Below are 27471 nucleotides of genomic sequence, written 5' to 3'. Positions count from 1 at the left end.
ATCCCACACGGGCCAAGTCAAGGAGTACTGAGTAAGCACTAACAGGGTCCAGCACAGTCCAGAAGCCTGTCGAGAGTCCAAGGATCCTGGGACAAATTGGGAAGCACACAGCCCTGCAGCGCAGTCCAAGAAGGCCACAGTGGCCGGGGGCTGTTGGTTCGAGCTTTCTCTAAATTGCACCCCTAAGAGAGTCTGGCGTCACAGACGGGTCACATCCATGTGCAAGGAAAACAGGATCTGTGCTCTTCTGGAATGTAGAGCATACTTTCTTTTTTTGCCTTAACGTTTTCTCCCTGGTATCAGGAGGCTTCACAGCTTCTAATGGATCAAAGCATGAAGTCTAATGCTATTGGGACCTAGCATCTCAGAATTGGTCAGGGTCCTCAGAGATACCCTGTCTACCCAGAGCACAAAGAAAACCTTGGCCCACGAGAAAATCAGCAACATCTCTGATGACCTGCCAATCTGGCACTGATTGCCAAGCCCCGGATGTCACCCAGTCTTTCCTTCTGTCCTGGAGGAAGCCAAGCCCCGGAGGTTAGCCCGGAAGAGGGGGCTCTTGGGCACACGTGGTCCCAGTGCCATCCCAGTCCCCAGCCGAGGTGTGAGCTCGGAGAAAATGTTGTTTCTACGGAGACCACCAAAGGGAGGCTAGCTGCTCCCAAGCTTAAACCTCATCCAAGAAACTGGTCCTGAGAGTCTTTAAAACCTTCAAGAAAGAGACGACACCACCAAAAACAAAACACAAAAACTAAAAAACCTCTAGAACATACATTCTCAAGCTTCTGTGGCTGACGATACTTAGGATGGAAGCTTTGGGCAAAGCCACATCTGCCTTTTATGGGCTCTTTGTGGGTCCTGTCTTCCATACAAAATATTAAAAATTCCATTTCACAACTGGGTTGACAGAAAGATGCACAGAGAAATAATGCACATTAAATCATTTTCTTCAACCTACAAGTTCTTTCTTCTCCTTCTGATTTTAGAAGAAACTGAAAATCTCTTGCATCCCTATAAATCTCATGGGCCTGGCCCTGGCCCCCCACCCTGCCCCCACCCTAGCCTCAGGGACAAATCCGTCCTGGCTTCTGGAGGTAGGACACCCTGCTGCCCTGGGCCTGCGGTTTCTCTGCACAGTGACCCAACATGCTGCCATCAGAGCAGGCAGGGCTTCTGCTGCCCATAGAAAAATAGCTTCTTTTTTCTTAATACGGCTGCAGCCAGGCCGCGCACAGAAAGTTGTTCAGAGGGAGTGTGTGTCCTTGTGCTCCTCTCCACGGTGTTGCCACAGGAACCTGGGCGCGGAGACCCTGCGATGGGGAAGGTGCCGTGGGGTCCGGCTGGCTGAGCACACGGGCTGCCAGGAGCTCGGGAGGCAGCCCAGCAGCCCGGCAGCCCCAAGGATGTGTGTCAATGGGAACTGGGGACGGGCCATGCTGGGCGTTCCTTGTGGGAGCGCATCCATGGCAGAAGGGCTGGGAAGGGAAGCGTTTCCCGGAAGCTGGGAGGTTATCTCTGGGGAAAGGCGGTGTGATCTGAAGATGGGAAGTGGGAAGGGCAAGGCGGTTGCCCAGGGAAGGTACTTGAACACAGAGGGAGGGGACAGCAGAACTTCCTCCAGGTCGCAGGAGAGTGGGAACTGTCCCTAGGACATGGGAGCAGCTCCTTTTTAGCATTTCGTTCTGTTTCTTCCTGTTGTAAATCCTGCTGAGCCCTGGGAAGAGTAGGAAGGCACCCCTTCTTGGCCTGAGCCCCTCTGTGAACAGTATAGAAACTGCAGTTTCCACCAGGCCCCTGCCTCAGGTCCCCCTTAGAGGCCGGCAGAACCCCACAGCACTGCTTCCAGGCAACACAGGCGTCCCCGAGTGTCAGGAGCCCCCAAAACAAAGCACGCACATCGTTCCCTAGCAAAGCACGGCTTGGGGTGGGGGTGGGTGCGAGGACCCCCCCACCAAGCTCCACCACCCATTGCCCACGGGAAGTGGGGGGTACTCTGAAAGGAAGTGTGTGGCTAGACCTTGCCCTCGTGGTGACATCTAAACCACAGCATGCTGATGTGAACGCGGTCTTCTCAGGGTTTTGACTTCCGGCCTCCCGGACCGGGCCTCGGGACAGGGCAGTAGCAGGCCAATCACCCTTCCACACTACTGACGGCATTGCAGGTAACCCAAGAGGGGCTACCTGCTCTCCTGCCTAAATGGCACCTTTAGCTGTTTTTCCAAAGGAGATTTGGTCACCTTATACTCGGCACAGGAATCTCTGATGCTCTGTTCTGAACAGAGACAGCAGGCTTCTGGCTCAGAGATGCAGAGCCTAAGTAAGCTTCGCCTCTTTGTATCTGGCGCTCAGCTGGCCCCAGTCTGTCCTCCCGGGCATATCTTGTGCTGCCTGGAGGCGTTTTGATGGTCACAGCTGGGGATGGAGGGGCCACTGGCATCCAACAGGTAAAGGCCAGGGACACGGCTCAACCTCCTACAGTGCAAAAGACAGCCCACCCGCCACCCCCACCCCAGCAGAGAAAGATCCTGCTCAAAATGTCAACAGTGCCAGGCTTGAGCTGTCCCGCCTTAGAGTCTGAGGTTCAAACCACCAGGCCCTTTTAATGGATGCTGCCGAAGCCCTGGCCTCCCAAGGGTAGGTTAGCTCCGAACCATCAGGAACTTTCTGTCTGATTCGCTCACTACCTCATCCCTGGTCCCTATAGCAATGCTTGGCCCACAGCTGGACCCAACCATAAATATTTGTTGAGTAAAGGAATTCCCCTCACTCTGTAATTGTGTCACTAGGCTTTGGGGTTCAGGACATGTGTGAGGCCTCTGACCTTGTAACGTCACATGGGTGTGCAATGGAACATTCACAGTGTCTCTGAATGGGAACCAATGGAGTAAGTATGGACCCTCTTCCCAGGGCCCCTCCCCCAACACATGTTTTACTGTCTGTATTCATGAGTGTTCAGATCAACCTGTCTCTCCCCATCACAGCTCCGGGCCACCAGAACCGAGGCATGAAGGAACTCTGGCCTTAGCTCTGAATGGCTCTGGGGAGTTCTCTCTGTTGTGGAAGAAGCTCTGTATCCCCCTCGAGGAATCTCATAGAAGCCCAGGTGCTAAGCGCTCTGGGAGCGGTGCCTGGCCAGGCGCCCAAGGACATGAAGTATTCTCATCAATTTCTTGAAGACGGATCGTAAGGTTCTTGTCCTTAGAGCAGACCCTGAAGGAGTCATGGAAGAGAGCCATGGGGGCCAATCCTGGCAGGAAGGACACTCCACCCAAGTCGGCTTTCACGGATGGATTCAGGCCGGGAAACAGCAAGAAGGCGAATGCTATGGGGACAAACTCTCTGGCTATAACTAGGCCAACTTTAACCACCCCCCCCCAAATCCTGTGGGGAGCTTATGGGGCCTTATCAGTCTTGTCCTGCTTAAAACTCCAGAGTCCCTAGACAAATGTTATCTTGTGCCAAGACTTGCTTTTTTCAGTCAACCAAACTATTCCAAAAGTCAGTTGTCCCTTCTGAGGCCTTGAATCATTAATGCGAGGGTATGATGTTTTCACAGTGCTCTGGCTGACCCCAGGTGCAAACACCCTTCTCAGATGAGAAGCACGTGCCTGGTGTTCAGCGGTGGGACTTGAGAGACTGCCCGGTGACTTGTGCATGTGCAGCCCAGCCTGTGAACGTTTGGCCCGACTGCACCAAGTCAGCCCCATAAAAAACAGCCCTTCTGGCCCTCGTCCCGGCCGGCCTGACGTCACAGACTACAGCCCGTGCTGCTGTTGTCACACCTGCTCCCCCCTCGCTGCCCCCTCCTGATTATACTGTACAGGGCTCACCTGGAGTCCTGGGGACCCCTAGGCTGCCAAGGATGGCGCCTACCCCCTCCCCGCCACCCCTTGCTTTCCCGTAGGTTCTGTCTTTCTCCTCGCGCCCCACCAGGTCCAGGGATGCTGCAAGGAGCCCAGGACGCTTGTTTTCCTCTGTGAGGCTGTGTTCTTCAGGCCACAACACATTCAGCTGAGGGAAGAGCCTCGCACATCTGTCTGTAACCAGACGCAAAGCTCTTAGGACATGAACAGCACCCAGGCCCCCTTGTCAGCGAACACAGAGCAGAACCACAGAGAGGAAGTCCCCATCCGGATGAGTGACAAGTTCCCATCATAAGTGTCGGTTACAGAGAGCTGCAGGCCACAGCTCTCGGGATGGCACAGCACAGCTGCGGGCCACGCCAGAGACCTGGCCTCCGGGGTCTGCCTTCATCAGGAGGTAAGTGTGAGGGTGAGAGACGGGCACGTTCACCGTTCACGGTCGTCCTCCTGCTAGACGGAGCAGGCCGTGAACTCACCTTACTGGAGAAGCTTCACGCCCGGAGGGAGGAATGGCCTCACCTCCTTCTCCCTCCGCTCCCGGGTAGGTGGACACAGAGCCCCCGCCATGGCTAGTGATGTGCTGGCTTTACACGGGCCCCCTGAGGCCACCTGCCCTACCCCCCGAGAACAGAATGGCTTCAACGGTCTACCCCCTCCCTTCCGCTGAGCCCAGACCCGAAGGGCAGATGCTGCTGCGACAGCAGACGCCACCACCCTGGCTCAGCGTCACAGCCACGAAACCCACCCAGTCCCCTCCGCACTCCACCGTGCTCTCCAGAGGACGGCTCGAGAAGAGCCACTGCTGCTCTCCCTAGCACCTGGGATTGCCTGCAGGGAGGTCGGAGCTGCCCTCGGAGCTCTGGGGGAACCTGGGAGCATCTGGCCAAGGCACGTGGCCGAGGAGGCCTCTCTGCTCAACGTCGGTCCGTGATCTTCTTGCCACATCCCAACATCTGAAGAGAGTTCGGCTCTCTTACCTTAACAAGGCGGTGCTGGTAACATTGGCCGGGACTGTTCCGGGCCAGTAAGCCAGAGCGGGGACCCGGTGTCCTCCTTCCCAGGTGGTCTGCTTGGCCGGACTTCCCCCTGTGAGGGGACACAGACAGTTGGTTCTCTAGGACCACGGTCCTTTCCTAAAGGTCCCCTGAGGGTTTTGGATCATTCCCGCAAACGAAGGACTTCTTTTCTAACCAGCTCTTTTTACTCCTCTAGCTCGCATCTCCATTCCGTGCTTTTGCTGTCCTGGACTCAACATCGGTACACGGTCGCTTCTGTCACTCTCTATTGAACCCCACCCCTTTATTTTCTTCAGGACAATTCTAATACTTGAAGTTATCTGGTTAGTTCATTGACTTGCTGACAGTGTGTCTCCCCATCATGAGACTCCACCAGTCTCATACTCCCAAGGACACAGTACATATTTAACAAACAGGTTGAATAAAAATGACGTTTCTCCCTACTGATCATCATGTGACTGTTTAGGATTTTTTAAAAGAAAGATAATTACTTGAAAAGAAAGGAAGGCTGACACTCCCTCAGCTATCTGATCTGCTCGACGCCCAACAACTGATTTGGCCTGGATTTTATTGTTGTATTTTGGTTTACTTCACTTCACTTTGTTTTTCTTTGAGTTAATGAGTCGTTCTCATGTTATGGAGACAGCATTAGTAATAGCTCCGACCTCTTGCCTCTTGGGGGGGTGGGTGCTGGGTGGGGTAAGAACAATCTATGTGCAATCTATGAATTTCCACTTTGGTAACTAAAGGAATTATTTTCGTAACCACGAAGTCAAAAGTGACCACGGCTATGATGATGACCAGCGGGCTGGAAGAGATGAGGTCATGTTTTATGGAAACATCCTGAATTCATGTAGCACTGGATTAACCATGACCATCCCCACCACTCCCACACACACCCCACCCTCATCCTAGTGGAGCCAAGGATTCCACAAAGTTAGCGTGTGGAAAGTCCTTCCAAGGCAAACGCCGTATGCAGCGCACGCATACCGCGGTCATGCAACTTCCCCATGTCTGGCGGGCGGGAGAGGAAAGCGGTGATGATGGGCGGGAGGGGCCACAAGACCGAGGCGTCTGTCGCTCTGCACTCACTCCGCTGCACACAGAACCTTTGAAGTCCCTGGCCTAGCACACCCTACCGGAAATGCTCGGCATTCTTGGGATTTTCTCATAACCAGCTTTGGAGTCCCCCAAGTGTTGAAGAAAGAAACAAAACATAAAACAACTCACGTCTACAGAGCTGTTTATGCTCAGGGGTGTGGGACTCTCGAAACCAAGCAGCAGGCTGAATGCGAAGCGCGCGGCCCTTTGTCAAGAGCCACCCCTCCCATAAAGACGTACAGAGCCCACTCTCCATTTTTCACGCACATGGAACAGGGAATCCAGAGCTGCAGCGAGCCTGAACTGCACTCCCACGTGGCTCTGGAATGCATAACTCATGCTGCAGCTCAAGGCCAAAGAGCAGAGAGGAAGCATCCCTGATCGCACGTGCTAGGGCCCTGCAGATAATTCCACCCACAGCCGGGGAAGGACATCTGTATGGAAGCTTGGGTCGGGGGACAGATCGTTGAAAATAGGGAGCCTGTGTATTTGCATATCCACGCTCCACAAAATTCAAATAGACTCACTTCATCTCTGAGGACAGATGCAAAGGACTAGCTGAGCCCCCAGTTGGAAGAGGCAAGCCATGCTTCTTCCTTCATGCAAGGGTTCCGAGGACAGTCATGCAGAAGGCAGGAGCTCAGGGCGGGCACAGCCATGGGCTCGGGCACCAGGGCTGGGTCTCTGCCTCCAGCATGTTTCCAGAAGGATGCACTAGCACCTCCTTAATGCTTTTGCTAACTGACCTTCACCACCAGGGGTTCTGCTGTGCACCATGACCTTTGTGTTGCTCTTTTCTCAAGCAACTCATTTTCCTAATTCGGTTTTCAGTGGGAAAAAAAAAAAAAATTATTCAATACGTTTGTCTTATTTCAGCAGCAGGCTGAAAGCTGGAGGAATCAGGAGGAACCCAGCCAGCTATAAAAAGTCTGTGGGTCAACAGAGTGGACAGTCCACATGGAAAGATTCCGGAGTTAAGAGAAAGAGGATGGCTGTGTATGACCACTTGAGGAGCGGTCCCCTCTGTTTTGCTGGGACTGGCCAGCCAGTGGCCCTTTGCACTGTGGCTTCCGGCTTTAAGAGAAAGACACACATATTCTAACCAGGCCCACAGACCTCTTCCTATAGCAGAATTTTATCTTAAAGGAGTCCAGAGGATGAGTGACCAATTGTAAAAAAGATCCCCCTTGTTGAATCATGACATTGTACACCTGAGACTAACAGAACACGGTATGTGAATTACACTTCAATTTAGACAATTTTTTTCTTAAATCCCCCTCAACGTGGAATTGTTTGCTCTACATTCGAGTATCTCATTGGCACTGCTAGGTGGACAAACTTTAGAAAGATTCCACTAGCATCTTTCGTGGGTCCCCAGAGTCATGGCATCTGATTATTAGAAACATCTAGCAGTGTTTGCTTCGGTTTATCTGCACCAGATAAAGCGGAGTCCCAGGATAGCTGCCCCTGGCTCCCCAGTACTCTGCAGTGATACCTGCTCCCCCTAATGGGAACTCGTTCTGAGTTAAATGTAATAATTACAGTAACAGTATTTATTAAGCCCTTCCTAAGCACCTAGTTACAGTACCTATAAGTGTAATGCTAAGTGCTTCACTGCATTATCTCATTTAATCCTAATGACGACCTTGCAAGCGAGGCACGATTATCCCTGTTCCTCAGATGAAAAAACTGAAGCTTAGAGAGAGGCTAAGTCATAGGCCAAAGGTCACACAGCTAGCAAATGGCAGACTCGGGATTTAAATCCAGGTCTAATGACACAGCCAGCCCCTGACCCATTATTCTAGGACAGTGACATCCCACCCAGTGAATACATATTAGAATCCCTAAGGGAGCTTCTAAAAAAGACCCAGGCCAAGTTTCCTTTCCCAGAAATTATGACTGAATTTGCCTGGGATGGTACCTGGACATTAATGTCTGCTAAAGCTCTCCTGGTGACGTAATGAGGAGAGTGCCCAGCTAGGACAAGGGCAAGGAGCACAAGGGGCAAAATCAGGAAGTGGACACAGTGCATTTCAAAATTAGAAGTGGCTTAAATGCATTTTAAGCATAAGTTTTGGGGTTTTTAAAAGATTTTATTTATTTATTTGTGAAAGAGTGAGTGAGAGAGAGAATGAACAGGGGGAAAGGGAGAAGCAGACTCCCTGCTGAGCAGGAAGCCAGATGCAGGGCTCGATCCCAGGGCCCTGAGATTATGACCTGAGCGCAAGGCGTACACTTAACTAAGGGAGACAGGTGCCCCAAGGGTAAGTTTTATACTGCCCACACCTTTATACCTTTATGCTGTAAGATCATAAATGTAAGCCTATTAGTTACAAGAAGTAAGAATAATGGTTAAGTCCATAAATTGAACTTCTAGGCACTTTCTGATTTCAAATTAAACTTCTGCACACTTTTTGATTTCAGAAGCTACCCATCAGTTCAGATAAACCTATTTAAGACTTTGACCAGTGGCACCGGCACGTGACATTTGGCTGTCTAGGGAGAAATACATGTCTTATGGTCGTGAGAACACATTCTAGTGCCCTTGTGGTTAGTTATGACTCTAATTAAGGCAGAACCTCTTACTTAAAGCAATAAATATTTAGCCTCAGCAACCAAAGCATAAACAGATCCATGATTCATGAATTTGCTTTCTTGTTCTTCCCTGGCTGCGGAAGTGAAGTGGCATTCCATGATGCGCTGAGGACGGGCAAGGCCAAGGAGGACTCCCCACCCCCCCATGCTGGGGAGTAGAGACGTCTTTCCCCGGAAGGACACCCCCCATGCCTCAGTGAGTCACACAGGCAGCCTGGTGAAGAAGTAGGTTCGAAAAGTTCTCCATATAAGAGAAGCCCCGGAAGAGCCCCCCAGAGATTCTAACTCAGTTAAGGCTAGGGTGGGGACTCTGATCCTGGGTGATTCGGATGCCAGCAGTCCGAGGACCAGAGTTCGAGAAATCTTCGTGAGGGAAGCAGGAGGATGCCTTTGGAATCAGCCAGGTCTGGCTGCCCTTCCCTTCTCAACGTGTGGACTTGGACAGAATTCTTAACCTCCCTCAGACTCGATCTCCTCAGCTGTGAAGGGGAAAATGAATGTGCTTATCTCATGGGGTGCTGGGTTACATAAGATAGTGCGTATAGGGGCCCTGGGTGGCTCAGTCCACCCAGGGTTGAGCATCGGGCTCCCTGCTCAGCAGGGAGCCTGCTTCTCTGGCTCCCTTTGCCCTTCCCCCCTGCTCAAGAGCACTCTCAAATTAATAAATAAAATCTTAAAAAAAAAAAAAAAGATAATGTACATAAAGTTCTGTGCAAGGTCCTTTGGCATAGTGCCTGCCGGAAGCGCCTGAGAAGCGCCATCCAAAAAAGCTCAAAAAAACAAAAACAAACAAACAAAACTACCTACAGGGAGAAAAACAGCAGAAGTTGCAAGCTGGCAGCTCACACGCTGCATTCAGCCCTCTGACAGTCGGGTTTGGCACGGACAGTATTTTCTGAACCGATTCTGAATGCCAATAGACAGGGCCCACTCTCCAGTTTACCGAATCCCAAACACTGCCCACAACTTAGGAAAACAAACATGTGTTCGTGTATATTACCTGCCTGGCATTTGTATTTGTGAGTCGGGTAGAAGGACGTGCCTGTCCTGAGCAGTGGGCATTCTATAACCTTCTAAAGAAGGAGGCTTCGTTTCTAAATATAAGTATGTGTCCTTGCCAAGGATACCCGTAGCATACTAGTTTTCTAGAAACACAGGGCAGACCGGCCTCTGTTTGGACGGAGGACTCTGGCTGGCCTGGGGTGGCCTTGAACACAGTGATGGGGACATTCCAAGCCGGGTGGCCAATGTCCCAGAAGGAGACACAATTTGACTTCCACTGGGTCTCCACCAGCGGGCTCTGCACACCCCCCGCCCCAACCAGGGCCAACAGCCAGCATCCCGTGTCCCTCTCTCCCTCACCCAGCCCCACCTCTGACCTTTCTCCACCCCACCCCCTGCCCCAAGCGGAACAGAAGGCCCAGGATGCAAGCCTGCTTCCCAGTGGGAAAGCTTACGCAACAACCTGATAGCATCAAATTACAAACAACCAAGGTCTCCTAGAAGCTGAGGATGCCAAATTCAACAGAATGTTTCCTCATCACCAAGGGGGAGGAAGGAACAGTTCTGCTCTTCAAATAAAACAAGAAAAGATTTTCCAGACAGAGGAGCAGTCACTTAGGGGACAAACAAGGTGCTGGTTCTGTCCCGGGTAGGAAATAGGTCTGGAGTGGGGAAGGGAGGGCCGGCTGCTGGAAGCCAGGGCTGCGCTGGGGCCGAGGGGCTCTGTGTCCGCCGTGGGCATGCCCCTCAGGACCTCTTGGTTTGGAAGAAAGCAGGGGCGTTCTGCTCTGTCCCCAGTTCCCTGGTCCAGTTTCTCCTCACCCCTGCAGGGCGCAGGCCAAGCCCAGAGGAGCATCTTTACTCCTGCACAGGGCGAAGACATTGCTCCAGGAGACGCTGCCTCATCCCATCAGCTGAGCAAGGCAGCTTGGCCAGGAAAGGAAAGGGAAGACAAGGAGGGGGGCCCGGGGCCCCAGGAACAAGGGTAGGCAGCGCGTGGCCTGACGTAGCAGGCTGGCCAGAGGGAGAAAGAAGCAGGGCTCTGGGTACTGTTTGTCCTCCTCTGTTGCGAAAACATTGACTGCCTTCACCCTTTCATCTGCTCTCAAGACCGGCCCCTTGCAGCAAGATGTGCAGGCATCCCACTGAAGAGGAACCTGGATGAGGAGCAGGTGGTCCAGAGGGACCCCCAGCCTCCCTCCTCCCTCAGCCTCCCTGAGCCCCCCTGCCTCGCCCCTTCACACAGGGGTCTGCCTGACTTCCCAGAGCCCCCCAAGCAGCATTCTGAGCAGGGAGGAGGAGGAGGGGTGTGGAGGAGCCAGACGGGAAGCTGGTTTGGAGAATGAGGAAGGGGAAGTGTTTACCCCAGGCAAAGTTCACCTTCAGGCTTTCCTGAGAAGAGAGGAGAATGGCACCTGGCCCCCTCTCCACCAAGAATTCAGTACTGTGCACCACCACCATCCCCCCAGGCACAGGCACACAGTAAGCCACACGTGTTTATGCCTCGCCCCAAAAAAAGAGTGTTCTCTTTTTAAAAATTTACTAATATTATAATTTTATTTGACTTGAATAGTTTAGCTCTGCTTGATCAGAAAAACAACACACACATGCTTTAGCAGTGAAAAATTCCATTTTCTGGTCCTATGTGAAAGCAACATCTAGAGCAGCAGAGGGGAAGAAGTCATATTTTCACAAACAGGTAAGTCCGACTGTTTCCTGGAGATACCACATTTATTTTTCATCGTCATCTGTTACTGGCTATTTCTGGTAGGGCCAGACAGTAATACTGACCAGTTTAGCTTTCAGACTGTTAACCAACCATCCCACAAGGAACAGGCTTGGGCTGAAGACCCTGTGGTGGCCCTTGGCATACCCATATTCTAAAATAGATGCTCCAAGGAAAAAGATCCAAATTCACCAGAGTATGAAATGAGAAGACCGCAATCCCGCTTCAGAGCAAGACGGAAGCTCAGAACATTGGAAAGTCACCCGTATGTTATTTAAGTTGCCCATGGCCTTTGGTGGGGCTAGACATTAACACTGACCAGTCTCTTTCAGCCGGGAACGAAGACATGGAGAATCACGGGGGTTAGGAAAGGACACGTACAAGGCTGGGTGGTAGCGTGGGCAGTACCCCAGCCAACTCTCCCAGCTGTAGTGCAAGCAGGGTCTACAACCCACTTTACAGGGGAGTTAACTGGGCTATCCAGGGGAGGGGCCCAGTGGTCAGGGATTCTTAAGCTGAGTCAAGATTCAAGCCCCAACGGGGCTTCCAAAGCCCCTGGATTCCCACACCTCTCTATTTCTGCCTCCTGCAGATTCAGAAAGATTCACACCATTCCAGGAGCCAAAGATATTTTCCTTGATGACCATGGGGTCCGAAGAAGCAGCACAGGATTTTCCAGAAGGCTGAGCAGTTAGCCGGGTATAACAGGCCATAAGTAAGAACCATCAGGCAGGTTGAGTAATGAACTGGTGGAGGTCGAATGACACGGCCCCCTTGACCAATTGCTGGCTGCGGAAAGCCCTCCACCCTGCTCGGCCTCAGTCTCCTTGTGCGGCTGACCGGGTGGCTGGGATAAAGATTGCTGAGGTGTCCTCCTATCCTGGCATTCTTTGAATGCAGGGACATTGCCGGGATTCTGTCACCAGCAGTTCTCAGTCAACCTCCAGGGCTTGGTGGAAATGAGTCAAGTCTTGCCCCCTGCCCCGCCCTCAGCCCTGCTGGCATAAGAACGGTCTTCTAAACTTCAACAAGGGGCTGGCAAGACTGGGAGATGGGGGTGGGCGGCAAGTGTTGAAGGTACAGGCAGTTTTCACTGGGGGAGGGAAGGCCGGGCGCTGGGCAGAGGTGAGGGCTGCACCCACAGCCAAATGTGCTCCACACCACTGAACCGTACACGTCAATAGGGTTAATCTTCTGTTACAGAGTCTATAAAATGTAATCACGTCGCCTGGACTCATAAAGCCTTTCCAAGATTCCACATTTCTTTAGAATTAAGGCCAAAATGGTCTGAAGGAAAATGAAAGACCCTTGACCTCTGGCCTTAGCTCTCCCTTTGGCTTTGTCTCCCCCTGCTTTATTCACTCCTACGAGCTCCAGACACAAACACAGCTGCTGGGCAGCTCCCCTGCGAATCCCTAGCTATGGCCTACTCATTCTTCGAAACTCAAACCACTTGGGAAACTCTTCTTGTCTTCCTCCCTGGTGAGGGAGATGCCCTTGCACTCCCCTTTCTCTTGGAGTCCTTATCCAGGATTATAATCTCCCACGTCAGTGGAGGCTCCCAGCACAGTCCAACTGAACTGCCTGCAGTGACGGAAATGTTCTCTAGTCACACTATCCAATATGGCAACCACCAGCCACATGTGGCTTCCGAGACCTTGAAGTGTGGCCAGGGTGTCTGGCATACGAGAAAGGGTAGCTCTCGACAGGCAGGGCTCCGATTTTTCATCTGCATCAAAAATCACCTGAAGGACACAGTAAAACACAGATTGCCAGGATCTCACCCCAGAGCTTCTGACTCAGTAGGTCCAGGGTGAGGTCCTAGAACTCACGCATCTAACAAGTTCTCAGGTTGCACTACTGTTGCGTGTCTGGGACCACAGTCTGGCAACTACTGGTCTCAATCTGAAAGTTCTAGGCCCATATGGTTTCCGCATGGATATTCAGGCTTGGCGGTTCCAGGAGTTGATCCCTGGACAAGCCACCTCAGTGTCCCCTAGGAACCTATTAGAAATGCAACATGTCCATGGCCACACCGAACTTGCTGAGTCTGAACTGCAGGATCCCCAGGGGACTGTCTGTGCATTAAAATATGGGAAACACTACTCCAGACCGTCCCTCCTTAAAGTCAGGTGCATTGTTGACCTTTGTGTCAGCAGAGAGCCCGGCACGGGACTCAATCCCCCCCACCCTGAGATCATGACCTGAGCCAAAACCAAGAGCTGGAAGCTTAACCAACTGAGCCATCCAGGCGCCCCTCAAAATTGTGTTTCTCACGGGGCAAAGAACTTCCCTCAAAGAAGAGAGCCCCATGCCCCATTGCATTACCTAACTCACTATTTCCAAACTGTCTCATAAAGGGGAGAGAGACAAGATAAGGCTGGTCTAGATAGGAGATCAGAGGTCACCTTCTTAGGGAAAGGAGAGCTATCTCCAGAGGAACCACATACTGACGCAGGCCAAGCCACCCCAGCCAAGATCTCCAGAGCCTTCTGGAATTTTACCCTCAAGAGTCCTGACTCCAGGTTCGTTCAGGCTTTCCAACTGAACACCGCAGCCAGTAGCGGTGGCCTGCGAGAGGAGCAATCACAATCCGCTACAAACCCCTCCCGGCTCGCCCCGCCTCTCTAGCCTACTGCTACAAGGACGAGGCACATTTATACCCTCCTCTCGGCCTGCCAGCTTTTTCTGCCCATTTCTCTGGAGAGCGTTCCTGAATGAGACTGGTCAAAGCGGTTGCTACGTTTGGAGAGAAACAACCGGTGAAAATGAAGCTGACCCATCACCAAATGGGGAGGGAGTGGGGCACCCAGTTCTCCTGACCCCCAACTTGAGGCTCCAGGCACAAGACCTGGCCACAGACATGTCACCTGTGAAGTTCTCCGGGGATCTGACTGGACCAACGGCAGGTTGAAAGTGACAATGGTCGCACTTCCAGACATGAGATACGCAAACATTCTAGCTTCTAGGTAACTACAGATATTCTGCCAGACTAACAGGAAAAGCAGTTTGTGTCCTCTGACCTGGAGACAGTGGAGGCCATAGCCCAGGAGGCTGGACAGTGGGAAAGCCCAGCCTGGGGAGGGGGGAATCCCCCAAGCCCACCTCTGAATCCCCTGGATATAACCGCCTTCAAAAAGATTTATTTTAATTATTTAGGACACAAATAAGACCAGTTTGTTATACCAAAAAAAAAAAAAAAAAAATCACACATAAACCCTCCGTCCCCCACCCAAAGGTAATTTCTTGTTAACTTTTGATACCTCTCTCAAGACTGATCCTGAGGATTAGTATGCTTGTTTTCATATAATAAAATCAAACTTTATATATTGCTTTGTAACCTGCTTTACTCACTGAGGAGTATTTAAGACAAGTGTTTCCAGGTCAATAATATGCATCATTCCAGCAGTTCCCGAGAATTTCCTTAAATGTGCTTATCACCATTTCCTTAAGCACTCTTCTCTCGCTGGACAGTTGGGTAAAGCCCAACTATTTTTTAAAAAAACCCATGTGATGACCATCCTTTCACATCTATTACTGTGCACTTGGCTAATCAGGAAGAACTGATGCATCAGCAGGCATATTTTCCAAGCCTTCGGTCCTTACTGCCAAACTGTCCCCAGCTCAGCAGCTGTCTTAGAAAGGGAGATCCTTGAAGGGCAGCTTTCCCAGAGCACATGGGCACTGAGCAGGGCGCTGAGGAAGGTGTAAGTGGAAAGAGGCAGTGTCATGCAGTGGGGAGCTCACTGACTTGAACCTAGGGAGCAAGCCTGCCCCCCCACAAGATGTGTGACCCTGGTCAAGTTATTAGCTTCTCTGAGGCTCTCCTTCTTCATATGTAAATAGAGGTGTTAGGGATAATGTGTATAAAGACCTTGCATATTTATGCCCTGAATGTTTCCTGAATGGATGAAATGAATCCCTGGTTGGATGGACGACGGAGTGGACGACGGAGGACTGAAAAAAAATAAAAAAGGAAAGAAAAGAAGCAAGGAGGACGAGCAGGAGCAGTGGGATGAAAGTCAAGGTGAAGCGTATTTGTTGGAAGGTCGGACTGAGGGCCCATCCCAAGGGAGTCCAGGGCGGTGGGACGTGGGGTGGCCAGGCTCAGTAGAAACTCTCATCTCTCTATTGATTTCTTCTCCAGGAGCTGGTGGCTGGTGAACAGCTTTTCTGGGTTTCGTAATGATGGCCAGCCAGAAGGCCTGCAGAGAAGCAGATCCTCCCAGAGACAGACCCCACAGCCAGCCTGGGCTCAGCATCCCCAGTATGAGGCGCCAATCCCAGCTGAGTCCCTACCTTGATGAACTTGCCACGATCCAGTGAAGGGACCCACGCTACCTGCCAGCTCACACTTCTGCGCCCACGGGCCGTTGTCTCCTGGAAACCAAAAGAAGCAACATGTAGCGATTGACAGGCTCATGGATGCTTTTGCCAATTCTCTCTCCCTGGACCCATACCCTGTCTCAGTCAGAGAAGAATCTCTAAAAACATGTATCATCCCTGCCCCTGAAGAATGACCTGTCATAAGAGGCTTGCCTCTACTGGGCGCTCATAGAGGTGGGCTTTCCCTGCCCCGAGTTAGCCCCAGGGGGACATTCTCATCTTAGATACTATTATCTTTTATATAGTTTTATAACCGTCCTTAGCCCTGCAGCTCTTTCCTGAGCGCCTAGGGGGCACCCAGTGCCTCCCTGACATGATCTCATGATCGTCCAACACAGTATGCAGTAGACACTACCGTAAGCTCAGTTTTGTAGGTGAGGAAACAGGCTCAGAGACGGTAAAGAGTCCCGGCCCGAGTCCCCGCCCGAGTCCCTGCCTGCCCCAAGAGCAGGGCTTGCAACCAGTGCCCCCATTCCAGACAGGCACCCAGGACCCACAATGCCTGGATAGGTCCTTTCTACAACTCTCTAGTTCAGCCCACTCATCCAGAAGATATGACCTGGTGACCGGTAGTGACTGGAGTCTTTGGGACTGGGAAGACGGTGAGGAGGGAACCTGAGCACCACTCAAGGCCTACACAGGTTTGCAAAGTCAAAGTCACTGCCAGATGGCCCTAACTCAATACAGAAGAGGCCGGCAGGGTACCTGCTCTCTGCAAACTCTTCCAGCGGCTCAGCCTTAGAGGCCCCAGTGGGCAGGTGTTCGGCACTCAGGCCAAAAAACACTAGCAGGACGCCAAGTTCAAAGCAAGCCCCCTGCCCCGTGAAAAAGGATCACTCAGCCGGATTCTGCTCTTCAGAGCAGGGGTGGGCAGGGTTATCCATTAGATCTCAGTGAGCTGGCTGGGTTTGACTACTTCACCTGTAAACCAGAGGAATGTGTTTTCTTTCGCTGTGTGGTCAACTTTGTCCTTGATCTGGCCCACCAGGCTGTCCATCTCCCGGAGACTGGCGCTGTATGGCCTCTGGCCTTGTGAGTCTACTGAGAGCTGCGTTCTGGATAAGGGCACGTGCATATGGGACAGGCCCATGTACAGCAGGAAGGGCCTTCCGCTGGCACTGAAATGGGAGAGCCAAGAGGTGATTTTCCAGAAGGCTCTGCAGGCTTGTCAAGGGTCTCTGTGGCTCTCCTTTGCCTCAGAGAAGAGCCCCAGGACACCCTCGGCCCTATGCTCAGGAAGCACACATCGGTCTACAGCCTTCCTAGGGAAGGTAGAGGTCATCTGGTTAGCCAGTTAAAAACTGGGAGTCCTCGTAATCATTGTGAGTGTCCCCTGTCACTGACTTGGAGCTTATTAAATGTGATTCATGCTGTCTAAATTCACTGTCGTGGTAACCCTCAAGTTCCCTTTCCCAGATGAAGCATCAGAGGCTCAGGGAGATGATGGGACTTGCCCAAGGTTACCTAAAATAGCAAGTGATAGAATCTGGATTCAAATTCCCATCTGGCTGACCTGCTGTACTTTAGAATCCAGGGTAGATGTAGTTTAAAACTGTCTCTGCTCTTTTGCAACCTTCAGGCCCTTACATTCATTCCCAGCCTCTGCCCTTTCTAGGAGATGAGTGGATGACTCGCATTGACCACAGGCAATTTCAAGGGCACATGTGAGCATCGGGAATCTCTAGAACAAGGCCCTGTTAGACGCCCAGGTGCTGGATGCTCCTATTCTAACCCCACCAATTCCCCTCCAGAGCATGGAGAGAGCCCAGGTTCTTGGCTTCCTGACTGTCCCCCACGCCCACCCCCAGGCAAGGACCAGGATCCAGCCTCGCCCCTTCTGAAACTGCAGGGAATATCACGGAGCCCCCATAGACCACACCTGCTGGGCAGGGTGTCTTTTAGGGGATCTATTACGTTGGAACAGAGAAGTGACAGAAGCCTGGGTCTTTTCTACACCAGCTACCCCCCTCCCCGCCCCCCCAGAGATAAGAGTTTCACAATGGCCCTGTATTAGCTTAGCCCAATTTACACCAGCCCATGTCAAGTCCTCTGAGTGGTCCCCAGCTCGGCTTCAAACGCACTGTTCCCCGCGTCCTGACTCCCAGGACTGTGCCTGTATTCAGCTCTCATTGTCAACAGGCATAAAAGTCAGGACACAAGTCCCACGAGTAGGACCTCACCTCCATCTTAACCGACAGTTTCTCGGCAACATTTCTAGGGCCGCGTCGCCCAATACAGCAGCCACGTCTCACGTACAGCTATTTAGGTTTCAATGAATGAAAACTAAATAAAATGAAGAATTCAGTGTCTCACCAGCTAATGCACAGATGAGCCTTGAAGACGCTATGCTAAGTGAAAAAAGCCAGGCACCAAAGGACGAACACTGCAGGATGCCACCTAGAGAAGGTCCAGAGAGTGGTCAACTTCGTAGAGCTAGGAAGCAGGACACTGAGACTGGAGGGAAGGGGAAACTGGCTTCTAATGAGCACAGAGTTTCAGTTTAGGATGATGAGAAAAAGTTCTGCAGATGGATGCCAGTGACGGTTGTCTAACAATGTGAATGTCCTTAATGCCTCTGAAATGTTCACTTCAGGGGGTCAGTTCCATGTTATGTCTATTTATCACTATATAGGCATAAATAAAAATTCTATATATTATATGATATATATTATCTATTCAATTCAGTGTTTCGGTCATCCAAGCCAACTATTTCAAATGCTCAGGAGCCATGGGTGGCTGGTGGCTACCATCTTGGACCGCACAGATAGAGAATATGCTCAGCCTGGTGGATGGATGTGGTGGCAGCTAGTGCTGATTTCATGTCTGTTGCCTGTTCTCCCAGGGATGATAATGTACAGTTGTATAGGTTGTGTCCTGCGCCAGGACATCCTGCTGAGAGAATGATTAAATGCCTAATTCCAGCCCACAGTCCACCGGCCACCCCAGGTGCCCTGGCAGAGATCAGCAACCACCCAGAGGGGGCTCCTGTTTCTAACAGGTAGACACCACGTGGCAGTGGTGTGCAGCTCAAGTGGGGTCCAGCTCCAGGGATTTTGCAAGCTAGTTGTTACACATGATCATCATTAAAAATTAAACGATATCAGCTTATAGTGAAATAAATCATGTGACAAGCCGAAATCATAAATTCTTACAATTTATCGCTTCCTGATTATTCCGCTATGTTTTGCTACTATGCATGCCTTGAGATTATCTTTTGCATCTGTGTGGTGCCAAGGCCATTGACCGTGTCCTTTAGCGCATCTCTTACCAAATCCACATTTGGTGACATCTTGTTTGTGGCCTGAAATTAGCCAATGTGAGACTATTCACACCACAGAAATGGACAAATGTTCCAAATCAGGGCTTCCCTGCCCCGCCATAGAGTGCTGGTTGTTACTTATTTACCAGGTGGGGGGTGGGGGAGGTTCCACTGCCCACACTTTGTCCCATCCCCATCATGAGTCTCTAAGCTTCCACCTTTAATCAAAGTCCTGTCAGCACCCCAGGCCAGAGGCTGAGAGACGTACGCCAGGCTAAACAAAAGCTGCAGACAGAAAGCACACGCTCTGGTCCCCTGCCTCCAAATCCCTGGGATTTTTATTTCATGGCTGTGCAACCCTTGGCAATTAACTTCACTTCTGTCATCTCTACGATGGGGATGCTTTCACCCCGCCCCCCCCCATAGAGCTGTGATTGTTAACTGCCTATAGTTAATTAATGATAGCCTTGTTATTGACAATTCTGAATAATACATGATGTGTGGTGCTCAGGGTATACCTCTTTACCCACATCCTGATGCCACGCTAGAACTCAGGGAGACAGCATCACGCGGAAACCATGCACACTGACTCCTTGGGTGCACCTATCCCCCAAGCCAGCCCTGCAGTACGCTGCTGTGTTGCACATAAAAACAGTAATATAATCATAAGGAGTGGAGGAAGTCTGCTGCTTTCTAGAAAAGAAAAGCTGATTATGTCTTTTGATATATTTAAATATATATTTATATACTTATTACATATTTTATTATATATTATATATAATACATGTATTTGATATATATTACACACACACACACATATGTATGTTTAGGCACCAACACAGAATGAGGCTAGAAGAACTTGCTCAAATCTACCAAAAGGGTATTATGTCTGGGGTGTGGCATTCAGGGTGATTTTTTTTTTCTGTTTGTTTGTCTCTGTTTTCAGAGATTTCTAAAGGGGACACATAATTGGTGTGGCAAAACGAGTGGAGTAGTGAGTGAGCAGAGAAGAAAAACAAAGTCAGACGTCGGGACATTCCAAGAGAGAGAGGATGGGGCACGGCACGAAGGCGTGCTACAGATTAAAACCCAGGACAGCCAACTATGGACAAAATCATCTGAGCTGAGTTAGAAAAGACCTCTCAGAAAAGGTCCCCAGTATGCACTTGGCCAGAGAGCCAGACCTGCAGGTGGAACCGGGAGGGGTAGGCATCTGCCTGGTTGGCTTCCGGCTTGGACAAAGGGTCTCTCTGGAATGGACTTGCCTCCACATTTCTCCATCTTTCTCTGGGCTTCAGTGTTCAAGACACTGTTCTCAAAGCCAGACGTGAACCCAGGTCCTTGTTCAGAAGCACACGGGGGCTCCACTGCAGCCCCACCCAGCAGCCCAGCATTCGAGGCCATTCCCAACCTGGGTCCCTTCCGGCCCTAACCTTCTTCCTGCCCAGAGACTCTTCCTATATAGGCCAGCTTCTCAAACACCTCACCTTCTGCCCTCCTGTGACTTGGTCATGAAATTCCTCTCTGGCAGTAACTTCCTGGTATCTTGCCTAAAAACATTTACTCAATTCTTAAGTTTTAGCTCAAAAGCCAACACCCCTCCTCTGCTCCCAGATCACGGACGGCTTCCTGCTGCCTGCCCGTCGTCCCCCTCCCTCACCGTCCTCATCAGCATTGATGATACACACTGGGTGAAAGTCGGCTTTCCACAAATCTGCTCCCTACTAGCTTGCGAGCCACTCAAAAGCGAGGACAGATCTAATTCACGTCTGTACCCCTAGCACAACATGGCACATCTTTAGGGCGAGATAAAATCACTCACTCGTTACTCATTCTGTGAATATTTATTAAGTTCTAAATAGGCCCCCGGCACTGGGGATAGAGCCAGGAACATAACAGGATTTCTACCTTCTTAGAGCTTCACATCGGATTGGAAACAGGAGAGAAAAATGCAACTAAAAATTGAATCAGATAATTACTTACAAATTAATAGCAGTAATGGAGAAGAACTACATACAAGGGTGCTGTGGGACGGTGTCATGGGGGAACCAAGCTGGGTCTCAGGTGAGGCAAGAGATCCCTACGACGGTGAGGCCTACAGCCCAGGGGCTACAGGTGGGCTGTGCAGGTGGCCACTGGGGGCAGGCAGAACAGCACCAGGGAGAAGCTGCAGGAGAAGACGACTCCAGACCCACTGCCCAGCTGCTCCTTAGCTCCTTCTTTGCCTCACTCTGTATTCATCGGCGCCTTGGCACAGGAGAGAGGGGAAAGAAGGGGCTGGGGAGTGGGCATGAGCTTCTCCTGAACCCGGAGCCCTGATGCAGGTGCCGGGTTGGTGCGTACAGCTGAGCGCTGGGTGAATGGAAGGTGAGAGGCAGACGAGCAGGGGGAGGGTGATGCAGGGGCAGGGTCAAGGAGTCAAGTATGGGAGGGAATCAAGACTTTGATATGGTTCCTTGGCTCCAGCCCAGAGAGGCAGGGGGGCTTGTCTGTCACCCGTGCCCCTCTGGGACCTAGTTCTGAATGAGGAATGCTCTGTCGTGTTGACTATTCACTCTGATTTCAGATATCCTGAGCTGTTGCTTATGCCTAGGCCCAGCACACTTGAATTCCCTATGCAGGCTCAGCATACCATCCCAGACCCTGAGGCGGCGGGGCGGCAACAGGACTGGCAGCTTCGTGACCCAGGAGCCTATGACATCTTCTCTCTTTTTTGTCAGTTAAGAGCTTTCCGGGCTGTTTGAAACATCCAGATCAAGGGTTAGCTTTGGGCATGCTGCCAGGTCAGGGGTCGAAATACATCTAATGATCTAAGTAGAAACTTTTGCAGAAGTCACGGGAGGGCTTCTTGCATGGGGAAGCAGGATACCTCACTCTTGTGACTCCTAGTAGTTTTGACACACAGGCCTAGGTGGGGGAGGGCCTGGCCCTGGGGGCAAGGGTCACAGTGGAGGAGTGCTGATCTAGGGGCCCCTTCTTGCTGGTGTTCCAAAAATCAAGGATGAATTGGCAAGTCAAATCCTAAAGAAATCAGCACGCCTGAGGATTCTTTTCCATAAGGTCAAAAGGCAAAGGGATTCATGTGACTTTTTACTTAATAACTAATTAATAAATTAGGAAACGCTTCACCTTTTTCATATGATAAGGAGGTTGTTCATGGATTTGTCTGTCTTGTAAGTGATTAGTTAACTGGTGGATGAAGAGCACTGTGCCCACATGAGAGCATGTGGGCTCCTCCCTCGTCCCCAGCGGGCTGCCATTCCTCTGAGGGCTCTGTGCTGTCCCAAGCACTGAGGACTGAACTGTCCCTACCAGCCATGAAGCATCCACCTGTCCGGGACACAAGGATACGGACCATCTCCAAGCTCTAAGGAGCAGAGAGACGTGTTCAACCCTCCAGATGGGAGAGGGGCTTGCCTGTTTCATATCAGCCACTACCTGGGGAAAAAAGCCAGCATTTCTCAGAAAGCCCTGAAAACTTTTAAGCTGCGATCCTTGAAGCCCCAATAGGCTATCTCTAGATTTAGGCCAAAAGGAGGTTTTATGATTAGGAATAAATCACTGCCTCTGCTCTGCCTGTTGTCCTGCTCTCCAGAAAAATCTGTGGCTGAGCAAGGGGTTGGGGCGATTCTTATACAGTCAAGGACCGATATGCTCAGTGATCTGCAGGTGGAGTCCATTTTTAATTCTGCACAAGCAGACAGGCATGCAACAGGTTTCTTCTTGCCTTCTTAGGCTAAGGCTGTGGGGAATACCAAAGAACCTGCTGGAAGATATCCCACCACCCTGGAGGAGTTTGCAGTCTTGGGAGAAAGATGAGCCGAGCACACCCAGGCTAGGAAGAGGCCAGAGCAAAAGCAGCTGTGAAGGGTCGGGTGAGGCCGAGGTGGGAGGGGTGAGGCAACCCGGAGTGGGCACAGGCCTGCACCCCACTGCCTGGGGGTGCGCACCCAGGGGTGAGGCATGGTTCTGCTTTCAGTGTTTTGTTATTCTTCATGAGTCAGTTCTAACATTTAAATATCAGGAGATTCCACACATGGGCCAGGTAGCTCATGTGTCTTGTGAAAGAGAAGGATCTGACCGTCTCGGCTCCCATTCCTTAAAGAAGCCCCAGGCAGCCAGAGCTACCTACCCAGGCAGGTAGCAGATGTTCCCTTAGAGGGGGCCTGTGCTTTCAAGTTCACCATAAGCCCTATCTCTCCTTAATGCCTTACACTTAGCCTGCTTCCCTCCGAAGCTACCAGGGCCCTGCAGATGCTGGAGTTTGTAGCCCGTGTGTGTTACACTGAACAATGACCCCCAAAGGTATCTTGGGTCCCATCCCAGGAATCTGCAAGTGTTACATGTTATGGCAAAAGAGACGTTGCAGGTGAAACTGAATTAAGGATCTGGAGATAGGGAGATGATCTTGGATTCAGCTGGAAGACCCTACACATAACTGCAAGTGTCCTTAAAAGAGGAAGGCAGAGGGAGATTTGACTACAGAAGACAAGAACACAAAGGGATGATAGAAGGGGAGATGAGAATGGTGGAGCCCTAGGCCAGAAGAGAAGACAGAAGAGCCAAGAAACATTCCTCCCCTGGAACCTCCAGAGGATCGCCCCGCTGATACCTTGATTTTAGCCCCATTGGACTCATTACGGGAGTCCAGCTTCCAGATCTGGAGGAGAGTAAACTGCTGCTGTTTTAGCCAGTCAGCCGGCAGTGCGTTTGTTACCGCAGCAGTACGAAGCTAATCCACCCTGCCAATTAATGAATCAACAAATGCCTTGAGTGCCTAGAACACAGTGGCGGGCCCTACGTCCAGGAGCTTAGAGGAGAGGAGAGAATGATAATGACAACAGAGCACTATCTGAGCCAGGATGGGGAAAGCTCCCAGGAACTCTCGGAAGATACCTGCAGAGCTTCTCACCCAGGCCTGCAGATCCCAGGGGAGACTGTTCTCCAGGGAACAGACACGCATCCATCTTTGTTGCGCAAAGGAACTCCAGCACGGGGGCCCTGAGGCCAGGGGACATGCGGGGTGGGGGGTCAGGGGGCAGCCCCGGGGAGCCAGGGGGCTCTTACCTTGCATGCTGGATGAACTGGGTAGCTTTCTCGGCATACTTTTGCGCCAGGCTGCTCAGGTTCACGGGCTGCTCCACGATGTTGAGGTTTTCATAGAGAGGAAGGGCCACATCGGTGTAACAGTCCCTCTCAAGGTTTCTGTGTGGAAACCACAGATGGTATTCATTTCCATGACCTAAGTAGCCGTCATGTCGAAGAAAATGCTTTTATGCAGCGATGCGATGTGCATGAACACAAAACACTTAATAACCTGCCCCAGATGATTTTTCCCATCTGTCATTTCCTCCAGGACAAAATCAATAAAATACCTTCTTCCCTTTCCTTCTAACAGACTTTTACGCTCCTTGCACAAGTCTGGCCACTCTGCAAAGCTCACAAAGACTTCCCTGAGCTATAGACATTATCCCATTTTGTTGCAAAAGAAACTGAGGTCCAGACAAACTAAATTACTCAAGCTGAGTCCCACAGCCAACCAATAGCCGCCATCCCTGGCTTCTTCCGCAGACCTCCCTAAATGATGGCTTCTGTCTACAGGGCACGATGCTGGGCGCTTTCCTAGGTCAACTGTTGGGACTTCATGTGACCTGACATCTGATTGTAACCCAGGGAGCTGGGGACAGTTTAAACATCTCAACCATGTTTGGAAAATTTGGAGAAGCTTTAGCCACTGGAAAAAGTGGGAGTCAAACCAGTTATAGCTCCTGAACAAAAAACAAAGTCTATGGTCTTAGAGCTGGAGATGAACCGACCTATGAATGCTCCCACATGAGTGGCTGAGTAATACCTCTGGCCGTGACCCGTGGGCGAGTTACCTAAGCTCTCAGAACCTGACTCTCCTTATCTCAAGTGTGCCCCCGCCCTCTGATGAGGTCCTGAAAGGACAAAACGAGACAGCTGAGTGTTAGTGCTCTGCACGCTACCCGGCATATGAGCAATGCCATCAACCCTCGGCCTTCCAACCCGAACCCCACAGAGCACCGGGAGAGAAGCTGGGAACCACGGGGAGAGAAGAGGGAACAAGGGGCATCTCAGGGAGGGAAACTGTCCTCATGGGGCAGGAAGGACTGGAAAGAGGAGAAAATCCCCCATCATACCTAGATGCACACACACTCCCTTCCAAAAGCTTGAGACAAGTCAGACTGGGGTAAATAATCGCCAAGGGCCACAGGTTTTGGAAAAGGGAAAAAGGATTATCTCCATAATAGGCATGCTAATGCTAACCTCACTGTCAGTGTCAAGTTTTTCATGTTGTTATGAATTTGTGGCAACTCCACCATTACCTACAATCTCTCCCCTTCCCCTGCAACCTCACCCCCACTAAGCCAACCCTTTATTTTCTGATTTAACATGGATTTAAAGGGGCCCGGCTGACATGTGGCAGGCCACGATACGGCCAACTGTGGCCCATGGGCGGCGGCTGGTAGGGAGGGCAGAGAGACGAGCTATAGCATCATTTCTCCTGCTGCCACATGCACACAATCCCCTGTGCATCTGGTGAAAATGCAGACTGGGGCCTGGGGGGAGTGGGGGTCTGACATCCTGCTTTTCTGACAAGCACACACGACCGCCACACTGCTGGGCCAGCAACCACAGTCTGAGTGGCACACAGGCTCTGGACTCAGGAGGACTCTGACTGGAATCACCAGCTCTACCTCCTACAGCTGCAGGGTGACCTGGGCAAGCGGGTCCTTACCTGTACCTTTCCAGGGTCCTCACTTCTAAAATCAGGCCAAATACCTGCCTCGCACAATGTCATGTGGATTGCGGATAAGCATGGAGGGTGCCCACACTGTGACGACGTCTCAGTATGTGGCCGTTATTATATTAGCTATTGTGTTATTAATGAGCCAGTGGAGACTTGCCTTCCCCAGGGGCTCAGACACCCGTCACCTTATCAATAACCGCAGTTCGTGGGCTGAGAAACAGGAACACCTGGTTTGTGTTGTTCTGTTGCCTAAGTAAAGTCTAGCATATTTTTCTGATATTAAATACACTGCACACTCATTGCAGAATATTGGGAAAATACAAAAAGAAAGAAAGATGAAATGAAAACCCCTTAGTCCCGCAACCAGAGGGAATGAGCCACTGTTAGTGCTTCGGGCTTCCTCCCTCTGAGTTGGGCTGTGAAGCTATGGACACAGAGGCAGCTAAGAGCACACTGCTTGTGAGTTGGCTCCTGCTGTTTTCATGTACCAGTATCCTGAGCATTTCCCCATTCCATGGAAGAGGATTTTAAAGCATCCGGCAGAGTGACAGCACGGCATTTCAAAGCCAGATGCTGGTTTCTTTACCAGGGGGCGGGGGGTGGCGAAGCTTGTAAGGAGCCTTGAGTGTCTTCTCCCTCTCTCTAGCCCTCTTACATCCAGTGTCTAGGCCAGGTGAGTGGCCTGGCAGCAAAGCCAGAAGGCAGAGGTAGAGCGAGACCCCACATGGGTAAGTCCAAGGCAGCACCAGGCCCTACCCAGCTGAGCTAAACAATCCAAGGAAACCGCACAATTCCAATGAAATAATTTTTTGACCTAACCCTTGCTAAAAGTTTGCTTACACTCCATGCAAATAACGCCAATTTGCACTAAACCTACTCTTTTTTACTGACTTAAATCTCTCCTGTGGCCTTCCTCATTGACACCTACTGGACTATACCCTGGGGACTTCACCTTGCTCTGGAGCCCACTGCCAGTTGTTTGAATGGGATTACCTTGCTGGTCTATCGTCCCGTGGACACGCTGGACAAGGAGGGTGGTTATAGCCCAGGGTGTCCGTGCAGCCCATATCATGGCTGTATGGGATTCCAAAGTAGTAATCAAAACCTGGAAGAGAAGCAACTGGTGAGCACCCCCACTTGCCTTCTGTTCTATGAGTCTGCATTCTTACACCCAGGACAAAAATTTAATTTTCCATGATTTAATACTGCAGGGCTATGGAGTATGTAATTAAAAGAGGATTTGATTAATATCCCTTTGTAGTATGCGAAGAAAACACTTTGTTGGGTTCTGGCTGTAAGACTAGCTTTGCCAAACATCTTGGGATTAGAGTTAACCCAGAGTGGGAGGAAGTGGAGAGACGTGTGGCACCCCTCCAATCGCCAGTGCACTTAGGAACACATCAAGTAAGGAGCTGGTGAAAATCAGATACGGGCATGGCACTGTAGACATAAACAAGGGCCTGCAAGGGCCTGAAGGGAAGATATGCAGATTACACGGGAAGAGGGTGTATCTGAATGAGGGTAAAGGAGCACCAGGACAGTACATCGGGGAAGGGGTATAAGAAGCAGGAGGAGACACAAATGAACTCAGAGACAGGAATCAAGAAACCTCAGAGTACCCAAGCCAGCAGGCTTTTTGAGATGATCTGGTCCAGGGACACAAATGTATAGTGGGTGCTCTCTCTTCTCAGTCCCAACAGCAGACACCACAAGTCCAAAATGGCACCACCTCATCCTGCTCAGCGGGCTCC

The 27471-nt window shown here is 51.1% G+C and overlaps 1 protein-coding gene and 1 long non-coding RNA gene across 12 annotated transcripts in view; one reads left to right on the top strand and one right to left on the bottom strand.

Annotated features, from left to right (window-relative positions):
• Positions 1–27471, bottom strand: part of ARSG (arylsulfatase G) — a 102163-nt gene that overhangs the window by 10025 nt on the left and 64667 nt on the right. For 10 of the 11 annotated variants that reach the window (XR_014305057.1, XM_082708284.1, XM_082708283.1 and 7 more), the window contains 5 exons: positions 26714–26825; positions 24016–24153; positions 16611–16807; positions 15603–15683; positions 4841–4949 (listed from right to left, as the gene is read on the bottom strand). Coding sequence is in view for 10 of the 11 variants with exons in the window: in XM_082708284.1 (XP_082564410.1) it covers positions 4841–4949; positions 15603–15683; positions 16611–16807; positions 24016–24153; positions 26714–26825 (637 nt within the window). In the remaining variant the exon portion in view is untranslated. Of the gene's footprint in view, positions 1–4840; positions 4950–5054; positions 5151–15602; positions 15684–16610; positions 16808–24015; positions 24154–26713; positions 26826–27471 lie in introns of those variants that run through there. The other variant, XM_082708280.1, reaches the window with a different exon arrangement.
• LOC309852070 lies at positions 4155–5322 on the top strand. Its single transcript, XR_014305062.1, has 2 exons — positions 4155–4260; positions 4409–5322. It is a non-coding gene; the product is annotated as an uncharacterized lncRNA (long non-coding RNA).

Source organism: Mustela nivalis, assembly GCF_964662115.1.
Source record: "Mustela nivalis genome assembly, chromosome: 17".
Lineage (NCBI taxonomy): Eukaryota > Metazoa > Chordata > Mammalia > Carnivora > Mustelidae > Mustela > Mustela nivalis.
The sequence above is the reverse complement of the archived record's forward strand: the minus strand, read 5'-3'. Positions and strand labels throughout refer to the sequence as shown.